The following is a 12548-nucleotide window of genomic DNA, read 5'->3' as shown; positions in this document are numbered from 1 at the left end:
TACATGCATTCATACCAAAATCTGAACTTTAAGAAAAGTAATTGCTCGCTAGATTCGGCAGAATCAGCCAATGTTAGGCTAAAGAAGCCATTGTTTCAGTTTTCAGAGAATCCTAAACATTTAGAGATGTGCTTGAGACATGATTTACAGATAAATAAATGAATTCTAATTAATAAATGTCATCAGTATTGTAAAGTCAATCAGGCGTCTTACCGTGACACCAAGTCTTCTACGTTAATCACCACATCTGCAAGAGGAGCCGGCAACACCACTTCAAGTCAGGATTTGCCAGTCGCAGTAGGAGAGTAAATATTTAAATTGTGAGACTCATACCCTCACGCCGTATTGGTCATTAAATTGTGAGACATGTGCCCGTCACACCGGATTGGTCATTAAATTGTGAGGCTCATACTCTCATGCCAGTTTGGTCATTAAATTGTGAGGTTCATACCCTCACGCCAGTTTGGTCATTAAATTGTGAGGCTCATTCTCTCATGCCAGTTTGGTCATTAAATTGTGAGGCTCATTTTCTCATGCCAGTTTGGTCACTAAATTGTGAGGCTCATGCCCATCACCACGGATTGGTCTTTAAATTGTGAGACTCATACTGTCATGCCAGTTTGGTCATTAAATTGTGAGGCCCATACTCTCACGCCAGTTTGGTCATTAAATTGTGAGGCTCATTTAATGCCAGTTTGGTCATTAAATTGTGAGGCTCATGCCCATCACCACGGATTAGTCACTAAATTGTGAGTCTCACGCCAGTCACACTGGATTGGTCTTTAAATTGTGAGACTTGGGCCCGTTACACCGGATTGGTCATTAAATTGTGAGGCTCACGCCAGTCACGCCGAATTGGTCATTAAATTGTGAGGCTCACGCCAGTCACACCGGATTGGTCATTAAATTGTGAGGCTCATAAACGTCACGCAGGATTGGTCATTAAATTGTGAGGCTCACGCTAGTAACGCCAGATTGGTCATTAAATTGTGAGGCTCATACCCGTCACGCCAGTTTGGTCATTAAATTGTGAGGCTCATTCTCTCATGCCAGTTTGGTCATTAAATTGTGAGTCTCACACCAGTCACACCGGATTGGTCTTTAAATTGTGAGACTTGTGCCCGTCACGCCAGATTGGTCATTAAATTGTGAGGCTCACGCTAGTAACGCCAGATTGGTCATTAAATTGTGAGGCTCACGCCAGTCGTGCCGGATTGGACAGTATGAGGGAGGCGGGAGGGGGGACTGGCGGGGGTGGGTGGAAGGGGTTAAGAACTCATTAAGTGTTCCTATTAATTGCATTCACTAAGAATGTAATTTACCAGCCAAGCTGTGACTTTAGACAAGGCTGAAAATTTCAGTCTGTTTTCCCATAAGATTGCCCTATACGTTAACTACGGTTTGCTGTTTAGCGAATAAACCCTTCAGTTTTTGCTATTGCATAATAAACAGGTAAACGCAGTAAGTCAATTCTCATTCTAACACTTACATTTATGTCGCATATAACCCCAGTTATCGCTGCTTTGTTCCTGCGTCTATAGATTCCACATCTCAGTAACTGGACTGCCGCAGACGGTATGTAGTTACATAGTTCTAAACGTCCCGAGGCTGTGCAGTTGTAAACGGTCAGTCTCTCTCCTCATTTCTGTCATTCTTACTGGCAGCTATTGGCCAGTTTGTGGATCATTTCTTCTTAGAAAGGGACTGAATAGGAAAGGGAGGTACAGCACGGATTCTCTACATAGGAAAGCGAGTCTGTCAGAGAAGCCAGCATGAATCCTGTCCCACATCTGCTTCCAATTACTGCAGAAAATGGATCTCCCAGTCACACTGGCCCCTGTCAGACATGTTTACAGTAAAAGTCATATATCAAAACTGCAAACCCTGCACAAATGTTTTTCAGGAAGTCACATGAAAATAGGCCTCTTATATCAAGAATTTCATGTTTTAACTCGCATCAAATATGCATGATATAGAATATAGAGATATTTATAAAACAACCCACAGTCAACCTACACACACACACACACACAGATACACACAGGGCTGAACACAGTCACACAGCTACACGCATGGTTGAACACAGAGTCACACAGCTACATACAGGGCTGAACACAGTCACACAGCTACACACAGAGTCACACAGCTACACACACAGTCACACAGCTACACACAGAGTCACACAGCTACACACACAGTCACACAGCTACACGCAGGGTTGAACACAGAGTCACACAGCTACACACAGGGCTGAACACAGTCACACAGCTACACGTAGGGTTGAAAACAGAGTCACACAGCTACACACAGGGCTGAACACAGTCACATAGCTACACACAGAGTCACACAGCTACACACACAGTCACACAGCTACACACAGAGTCACACAGCTACACACACAGTCACACAGCTACACGCAGGGTTGAACACAGAGTCACACAGCTACACACAGGGCTGAACACAGTCACACAGCTACACGTAGGGTTGAAAACAGAGTCACACAGCTACACACAGGGCTGAACACAGTCACACAGCTACACACAGAGTCACACAGCTACACACACAGTCACACAGCTACACACAGGGCTGAACACAGTCACACAGCTACACACAGAGTCACACAGCTACACACACAGTCACACAGCTACACACAGAGTCACACAGCTACACACAGAGTCACACAGCTACACACAGGGCTGAACACAGTCACACAGCTACACACAGAGTCACACAGCTACACACACAGTCACACAGCTACACACAGGGCTGAACACAGTCACACAGCTACACACAGAGTCACACAGCTACACACACAGTCACACAGCTACACACAGAGTCACACAGCTACACACACAGTCACACAGCTACACACAGAGTCACACAGCTACACACAGAGTCACACAGCTACACACAGGGCTGAACACAGTCACACAGCTACACACAGAGTCACACAGCTACACGCAGGGTTGAACACAGTCACACAGCTACACGCAGGGTTGAACACAGAGTCACACAGCTACACACAGGGCTGAACACAGTCACACAGCTACCCACAGAGTCACACAGCTACACACAGAGTCATACAACTACACGTAGGGTTGAACACACAGTCACACAACTAAACACAGAGTCACATAGTTAGACAGAGGGTTAAACACAGACACGCATAATCACATAGCTACACACAGGGTAAAAACACACACAGATACAGGGTCACAAAAATATACACACGCACAGAGTCACACAGCTACACACAGGGTCACACACAGCCACACATCTAAACACAGAGTCACACAGCTACACACAGGGTTAAACGCAGACATGCAAAATTACACAGCTACATGCAGGGTTACACACAAACACAGAGTCACACAGCTACATACAGGGTTAAACACACGCAGATACAGGGTCACAAACATATACGCATGCACAGAGTCACACAGCTACACACAGGGTCACACACAGCCACACACCTAAACACAGAGTCACACAGCTACACACAGGGTTAAACACAGACATGCAAAATTACACAGCTACATGCAGGGTTACACACAGACACACAGAGTCACACAGCTACACATAGGATTAAACACAGACACACAGCTATACACAGGGTTGTACACAGACACAGAGTCACAGAGCTACACACAGGGTTACACACAGTCACACACCTAAACACACAGTCACACAGTTAAATGCAGGGTGAAACACAGACACACAGAGTCACACAGCTACACGCATGGTTACACACAGAGTCACACAGCTACACACAGGTTAAACACAAATACACAGAGTCACACAGCTACACATAGGGTTGACACACACACAGAGTCACACAGACACACAGGGTTAGACACTGACACACACCTAAACACAGAGTCACACAGTTAGACACAAGGTTAAACACAGATACAGAGAATCATACTGCTAAACACAGGGTTACACACATAGTCACACAACTACATGCAGGGTTGAACACACAGAGTCACACAGCTACACACAAGGTTACAGACAGTCACACACCTAAACACAGAGTCACACAGTTAGGCACAGGGTAAAACACAGACACGCAGAATCACAAAGGGGCACACAGGCTTACACACCTGTACACAAGGTAACACACCTGTACACAAGGTTAAACACAGACACACTGAGTCACACACACAGGGTTACACACAGACAAACAGCCACACTGCTACACATAGGGTTACACACAGCAGCACACCTACACATAGGGTTACACAGAGACACACAGAGTGACACAGTTACACACATGGTTAACCACAGACACACAGAGTGACACAGCTACACGCAGGGTTACACACAGACACACAGTCACACACATCTACACACAGGATTACACACAGATACACCAAGTGACACACACATGGTTACACACAGACAAACAGTCACACACCTACACATAGGGTTACACACAAACACCTACACACAGGGCTAAAAAAAGACACACAGAGTCACACAGCTACACACAGGGTTACACACAGACACACCGAGTTACCCATGGTTACACCCATACAAACAGTCACACACAGACAAACAGATACACACTTGGTTACACACAGAGTCACATAGGTTACACACAGACACTCAGAGTCACGTAGCTACACGCAGGGTTACACACAGTCAGGGCAGCCATCAGAAATATTGGGGCCCGTAACACAGCTCAGAGTCTGGGCCTTTGGGGCCCGCCTCCAAACCTGCCCCAGGGCACACCTCCAAATCCCACCCACAGTAATAAACACACAAACACAGATACAAAAGGACACATATACACACACAATGATACACACATACTGACGCACACACTCATACATACTAACAGACACATATTGAAACAGACATACACACATATAGGCATACATAATGACACACACATACTAAAACAGACATACACACATATACAGGCATACATAGTGACACACAGACACATACAGATACACACTGTGACAGATCCATCTGTATGGACTTATATTGCTGGTTCGTCTGTTTGCCTTAATTTCGTTGGATTTCCTGTCCGTATGCCCCTGTTCGTGTGTTTCCCCAAGTACCGAATGAAACTACCGAACAGACGGCCACCCAGGAGAGGAGTGTGCTGCTAGTTAACCTATTGGCCTCAATTAGAACGTTGCGGTTAACCGCAGACACCTCTCCATTCCATTCGTACGGGTGGTCGTCGTTCGTATGCCGACCACGAGGCGGCGGCCATTTTGGGACACGAGGAGAATCAGCGGTGTTCGGTGCAAATCCTATGGAACTAAAAACGGATACTTTATCTGCCGAACACTGCTGGAAGCTGCCGCCCGCCTTCTATTTCGTCGAGGCGTACGAACACCGGTCAGTTCGGGAGTTTCTATCATTCGTATGGACTTTACCCAGTTAGCCGTCCCATGGAGTCATTCGTATACCGAAGGACTTGTAAAAGACTTTGGCTCCATGGCGATTGAACTAGGTACATCGGATCTGAGCGCTATTCAGTAGAAATATGCACTCAGATCCAGGCTATCTGGGGATACGTTACACGAACCATATGCATTCGGTATTTCTTAAGTTATGTATTTTATTGTATTTTTCCTACTGTATTTTAAAATGGCGATTGTCTCTATCCTGGGAGATAATTAGGTTTCTTCCTAATTATCTCCAGGATAGAGAAGAAGGATTTATGGGTAAGATGGGAAGGGCTTATGTTGAAGCCACTGCGATTGGCTACTGTCCAATATATTGTACAGTCTTCCACAAGGTCCCCTAGGGGATTGTCCAGCTTGTTGAGACCTGCATAAATACCGGGCAGCTAGCCCCCATTAAACAAATTCCTGTTTGACCTTCAAGAAGGAGCTTGGTCTTGTTTGTGGAGGGATTTATTATTGGGACAGTACTTTTCGTTATTTCTAGCTGTGGAAGGAATTTGACTGAATTGCTGATCGGGAGTTGCCGCGTTTGTATGCTCCGTTTGGGAGTTTGACGATCGGCTGGATTAAAACTGCATTTCTGTAGAAAAGGGATTATTCACTAAACGGCGGCTTAGTTCCCCTGGCGGTGAGTGTCGTAACAATTGGTGGCAAGCGACGGGATGAATCCCACCGCCCTGAAGGCCTGCTACACATCCCAGGTTGGAAATGCAGTATGAAGAATTAAGGCGTGCTACCCTTAAAGATATATTGGAACGCAGAGGACGATCAGCGAGTAATCTCAAGAAAAGAGAGATTATTTCTATATTATTGGAGATGGATGCAGCACAGGGAATGGAGAGAGCTAATGTGCCTGGCATACTGGATTTAACACCCGAGGAGATACAATTTAACCGGGCAGTCCAGATAAGGCTGGCACACTTTGGCCCCAACCCTGCAGCAGATATTGTGGTCCAGGTGCAAGCAGCGGTAGCAGCACAACAGGCGCTCCAGGGAAGAGGAGCTGCAGCAGCAGAGGTACCCCATAATAATAATGGACGGAGAAAGGTACCCTTTGCTGCATTCCGAAATTTTGTTGAAACAGAGGGAGAGATTGATGGGTTCCTGGCTGATTTTGAAAGGCAATGTGCCTTACACCAGGTACCCGCAGAGGAATGGGTCACTATCCTCTCTGGGAAGTTATCCGGCCGGGCCAGTGAGGCATTTCGGGCCATCCCAGAGGAGGAAATTACAAGTTACTGGGCAGTGAAGGATGCCCTTTTGGCCAGATACGCTGTCACCCCTGAGGCGTACCGGCGGCGGTTCCTGGACACTAACAAACAGGCTGGCTATTCCTATGTGGAGTGGGCATGCAGGGTACACCGCACCGCAGCCCACTGGATGGCAGGGTGCCAAGCGGTAACTGGGGAAGAGGTGCTGCAAGTATTTTTGTTGGAGCACTGCTTTAACCGGTTACCTGCAGGAGTTAGAGAGTGGGTTAGGGACCGCAAACCCTCTACCTTACCTGAAGCTGCTCGTCTGGCCGATGAATACACAGATGCATGAAAGCTAGACCAGACAGCAGCCAAGGTCCCTACCCGAGTGGAGTACAAACCGGCAGCACCTCCAACCACTACTGTGTATCACCCCCCAGCGCAATGCACCCCCACAATGCCACCAGCAAACAATTATGTTCAGCTAGCCCGATTCAACGCCCGGGATTACTCTCAGCAGATCTGGTGCTATGGATGCAAACAGTTGGGGCACAATAGACAGTTGGGGCACAAGGCACTCCCCATTGAACAATGCCAACCAAGCGCAGTCATGGAGAAGACCAGCCGGCGGAAATCAGCAGCCACCCCAGCCTTCCACTCACTGTTTTGAGCAGGAGGAATTTTGGGGTATATTACATGAGGCAGACCCAGTGCAAGCAGCCCAGCAGGATAACCGTCAACAACACAGGCAGACCGTTAAGCTAAATGGCAAAGTGGTCACTGGTCTGAGAGACACCGGAGCCACTATGACCCTGCTCCAAAATAACCTTGTCTCTGAACACCAACACACTGGAAATACTGTGGCAGTGAGGGTAGCAGGAGGCACGTGTTCCGTCTACCTGTTGCCCGGTTTCATTTGGATTGGGGAGTGGGCTCTGGACATGTGAATGTGGGGGTTATGAAAGACTTGCCTGCTGATGTTTTGCTCGGGAATGACCTGGCCCCTTTGGTTTCTGCCTATGCCCCAATGGGACCTGCTGATGTCAACCCAGTGACTACCCATGCTCAGACCCGTGCTGCTGGCACCAGCCCACCTGCTGCTGAGACCCAGGTAAGACCCGATTCCCCGACTGATACCCTAGGGCAGACTTTTGTTAGCTGGGATTCCCCAGAGGAGTTTGGGAGGGAAACCCAGGCAGATCCGACCCTCCAGAAGTATAGGGACAGGGCAGATACTGGAGAGGAAGGAGTAGATGGGGAGCGGTATGAGTGGGTGGGGGACAGGTTATATAGGATCCCTAAACCGTCCCAGAAAAGTGTTGCCCATCCGCCGAATTGACAGCTGGTGGTGCCCGCAAAATACCGGCACGAGATTCTGCGGATCGGGCATGATGTTCCGTTAGCTGGACATCTAGGGTCCCGCCGCACAGCCTATAGGATCATGCAGAATTTCTTTTGGCCAAACTTTAATCAGGCTGTGCGGATATATTGTAGTACGTGTGACACTTGTCAACGGGTAGGAAAGCGGGGGGACCACCCAAGAGCTAGGCTTATGTCTATGCCTATCATTGGGGAGCCCTTTGCCCGCATAGTCATTGACATTGTGGGTCCACTGGCCAGGGCTAGTCCATCCGGTAAGAAATATATTCTCACAGTGGTGGTCTATGCCACTCGCTATCCAGAGGCAGTAGCGCTGTCTAATATAGAGGCAGAGACAGTTGCTGATGCCCTGGTTAGGATTTTTACCAGGGTCGGGTTCCCTAAGGAGATTCTCTCTGACCAGGGAACCCAATTTACCGCTGTGCTCAGCCAGCAGCTGTGGAGGGTATGCGGCATTAAACCGATACTTAGTTCCCCATACCATCCACAGACTAACGGTCTTTGGGAGCGATTTAATGGCACCCTCAAACAGATGTTGAGGACCTTTTCTGACACTTGCAGAGACTGGGAGCGATTCCTGCCTCATCTGTTGTTTTCTTACAGAGAGGTGCCCCAGGAATCTACTGGGTTCTCCCCCTTTGAGTTGCTTTATGGGAGAAGGGTCCGCGGACCCCTAGATCTCATTAGAGGCCACTGGGAGGGGGAGACAGAGCAAGAAGGAACCCCCATCGTGCCGTATGTCCTGTAACTCCGGGACCGCATGGAGAAACTGTCTCTGATGGTAAGAGAGAATCTCCAGGTGGCCCAGGGGAGACAGAGGAGATGGTACGATCGGGGTGCCCGGCAGCGGTCTTCCAGGTGGGGCAGAAAGTGTTAGTGTTCAAACCTGTGAAGGCAAACAAGATGCAAGCATCTTGGCAGGGCCCGTATAAAGTGTTAGCTCAGGTGTGTGATACTACCTACCTTATAGCCAGCTGTTCAGATGAAAGGATCCAGCGATCCTTTCATGTGAACATGCTAAAGGAGTATCAGGAGAGACCAGAGAATGTAGCTGCAGTATGTGCCCTGGCTGCAGACGACCCAGAAAATTTACTTCTTCCCAATTTGCTAGAGAGGGACTTCCAGACTGACCTTACTAGCCTTGTACAGCTAGGGGACAGGTTGAGCCCCACAGAGAAGGGACAGGCAAGACAGCCCGGCTACACTACCCTAGCTGTACATAAGGTAGAGACCCCTGGACAGAACCCCCTGCGACAACCCCCTTACCGTATCCCTGAAGCAGTCCGAGAAGGAATGCGGAAGGAGATACAGGAGATAGCCCTTGGGCTTCACCTGTAGTCCTGGTGCCTAAGAAAGATGGGACCACCCGGTTCTGTGTGGACTACAGGCGGGGACGCTATCTGACCACCATAGACATGTGTAAGGGCTACTGGCAGATCCCCCTGGCCGAGGACGCTATCCCCAAGTCGGCCTTCGTCACCCCATTTGGCTTGTACCAATTTAAGGTCATGCCATTTGGGATGAAGAATGCCCCGGCTACCTTCCAGCATATGGTGAATAGGCTCCTCGATGGATTCCAGGAATTTGCTTGTGCATACCTGGATGACATTGCGATCTACAGTGGGTCCTGGGAGGAACACCTGGTGCATGTAGGGGTAGTGCTGGACAAAATTCGGGCCGCTGGCCTGACATTGAAGCCAGAGAAGTGCCATTTAGGCATGGCTGAAGTGCAATACTTGGGTCACAGAGTGGGGTGTGGGAGCCAGAGACCGGAGCCAGCTAAGATAGAGGCAGTTGCTAACTGGCCCACACCTATCACCAAGACCCAAGTGTTAGCCTTCCTAGGGACAGCAGGGTATTACAGATGCTTTATCCCCGACTACAGCTCTATTGCTAAGCCCCTGACTGACCTGACTAAGAAAAATCTCCCTAAGCAGGTCCTGTGGTCTCCAGCTTGTGAAGCTGTGTTTCAAGCACTTAAGCAGGCTCTTGTAAATGCCCCTGTCCTGGCTGCCCCAGTCCCTAACAAACATTTTCTCGTACACACAGATGCTTCCATGTATGGACTGGGGGCTGTGCTGAGCCAGGTCGGGGAAGATGGAGGAGAGCACCCTGTCGCATATCTCAGTAGAAAGCTGTTACCCCGAGAAGTGAGTTATGCGGCAGTGGAGAAAGAATGCTTGGCACTGGTCTGGGCATTGAAAAAGTTAAGCCCCTATTTGTATGGACAGGAATTTTCCCTTGTGACGGACCACAATTCCCTTGTCTGGCTTAACCCGGGTCTCAGGAGACAATGGTAGACTGCTACGGTGGAGTTTAGCCTTACAACCATATAACTTCACCATCAGCTACCGACCCGGTAAGCAGAATGGGAATGCAGATGGATTATCCCGGCAAACCGACGTCCTTGCCGGGATAATCCGGTCATCCCCAAGTTGACCCGTCAAAGGGTCAAGCCGGGTCTGCCGTAGTGTTCCACAAGGGGGGAGCCGTGTGACAGATCCATCTGTATGGACTTATATTGCTGGTTCGTCTGTTTGCCTTAATTTTGTTGGATTTCCTGTCCGTATGCCCCTGTTCGTGTGTTTCCCCAAGTACCGATTGAAACTACCGAACGGACGGCCACCCAGGAGAGGAGTGTGCTGCTTGTTAACCTATTGGCCTCAATTAGAACGTTGCGGTTAACCGCAGACACCTCTCCATTCCATTCGTACGGGTGGTCGTCGTTCGTATGCCGACCACGAGGCAGCGGCCATTTTGGGACACGAGGAGAATCAGCGGTGTTCGGTGCAAATCCTATGGAACTAAAAACGGATACTTTATCTGCCGAACACCGCTGGAAGCTGCCGCCCGCCTATTTCGTCAAGGCGTACGAACACCGGTCAGTTCGGGAGTTTCGATCATTCGTATGGACTTTACCCAGGTAGCCGTCCCATGGAGTCATTCGTATACCGAAGGACTTGTGAAAGACTTTGACTCCATGGCGATTGAACTAGGTACATCGGATCTGAGCGCTGTTCGGTAGAAATATGCACTCAGATCCAGGCTATCTGGGGATACGTTACACGAACCATATGCATTCGGTATTTCTTAAGTTATGTATTTTATTGCATTTTTCCTACTGTATTTTAAAATGGCGATTGTCTCTATCCTGGGAGATAATTAGGTTTCTTCCTAATTATCTCTGGGATAGAGAAGAAGGATTTATGGGTAAGATGGGAAGGGCTTATGTTGAAGCCACTGTGATTGGCTACTGTCCAATATATTGTACAGTCTTCCACAAGGTCCCCTAGGGGAGTGTCCACCTTGTGGAGACCCGCATAAATACCGGGCAGGTAGCCCCCATTAAACACATTCCTGTTTGACCTTCAAGACGGAGCTTGGTCTCATTTGTGGAGGGATTTATTATTGGGACAGTACTTTTCGTTATTTCTAGCTGTGGAAGGATTTAGACTGAATTGCTGATCGGGAGTTGCCGCATTTGTATGCTCCGTTCGGGAGTTTGACGATCGGCTGGATTAAAACTGCATTTCTGGAGAAAGGGGATTATTCACTAAACGGCGGCTTTGTTCCCCTGGCGGTGAGTGTTGTAACACACACAAACACACACACATGCATAAGGATATACAGACACAGACATACATACTGTTACGGCACACCCAGGTATAAAAGGGGTTAATACCGCTGAGAACGTTCACCTTCCGAATGGAGAGACAGCTAAGAAAAGCTCAAATCAGCCGGGGAAGTAATCTAATTATCTCCACGGATAGAGGCTAGACTCCATTTTGTACATAATAATAAACACAGATACAAATCCATAACTCCACATTACACGGATAGAATAACCACATTTAACGTATCCCCAGATAGTTTAGATCTGAGCGCACATTATTACCAAATGGCGCTCAGATCCTATACACACAGTTCAATCGCCATAGAGCCAAAGTATTTCACAGTGTCTTTCTGTATACGAACGGGCTCTATGGGATGGCTATCTGGGTTAAGTCATTTCGTGCAGAAAAGTACCGAACGGACGGGCGTTCTTATGCTGAAAGGCAGAGAAGGGAGGTCAGCGGATTCAGCGGTGTTCGGGAGAAATAGTGTTCGTTTCTCAGTTCCAGGAAATCATCGACGAACACCGCTGATCATTCGTGCTTCCAAGATGGCCGCCGCCTCGTGGTCGGCATACGAACGACGACGACAACCCAGCATACCATTGAGAATTAGGAGGTGTCTGTGGTTAACCACAACATTCTAATGAGGCCGAGAGGTTAACCAGCAGCACACTTCCAGGCTGGGTGGTCGGCCGTTCGGCAGTTTGTTCATGAGTTTAGGAAATAAACGAATAGGGGTACGGACAGGCAATTAACCAAAAAACAGACTAACCCAGCGGGTTATAAGCACAGTTCCAAGACAGAGGGATCTGTCACACGGCTCCCTCCTTGTGGGACACTCCGGCAGACCTGGCTTGACCCTTTGCGGGTCAACTTGGGGATGACTGGAACTAGGAGGCTGTTTGCCGGGACAATCCATCGGCATTCCCGTTGTG

The 12548-nt window shown here is 48.5% G+C and overlaps 1 protein-coding gene across 3 annotated transcripts in view; it reads right to left on the bottom strand.

The window, feature by feature from the left end:
- The window catches only part of DDR2 (discoidin domain receptor tyrosine kinase 2), a 288811-nt gene extending 286961 nt beyond the window's left edge, over positions 1-1850 (bottom strand). For all 3 annotated transcript variants that reach the window (XM_063427125.1, XM_063427126.1, XM_063427127.1), the window contains exon 1: positions 1490-1850. In XM_063427125.1, the coding sequence (XP_063283195.1) occupies positions 1490-1502 (13 nt within the window). In that variant the 5' untranslated portion in view covers positions 1503-1850. The remainder of the gene's footprint in view (positions 1-1489) is intronic.
- Between the last annotated feature and the right edge of the window lie 10698 nt (positions 1851-12548).

Source organism: Pelobates fuscus, chromosome 7, assembly GCF_036172605.1.
Source record: "Pelobates fuscus isolate aPelFus1 chromosome 7, aPelFus1.pri, whole genome shotgun sequence".
NCBI classification, from domain to species: Eukaryota; Metazoa; Chordata; class Amphibia; order Anura; family Pelobatidae; genus Pelobates; species Pelobates fuscus.
This window is presented reverse-complemented; position numbering and strand designations above follow the sequence as displayed.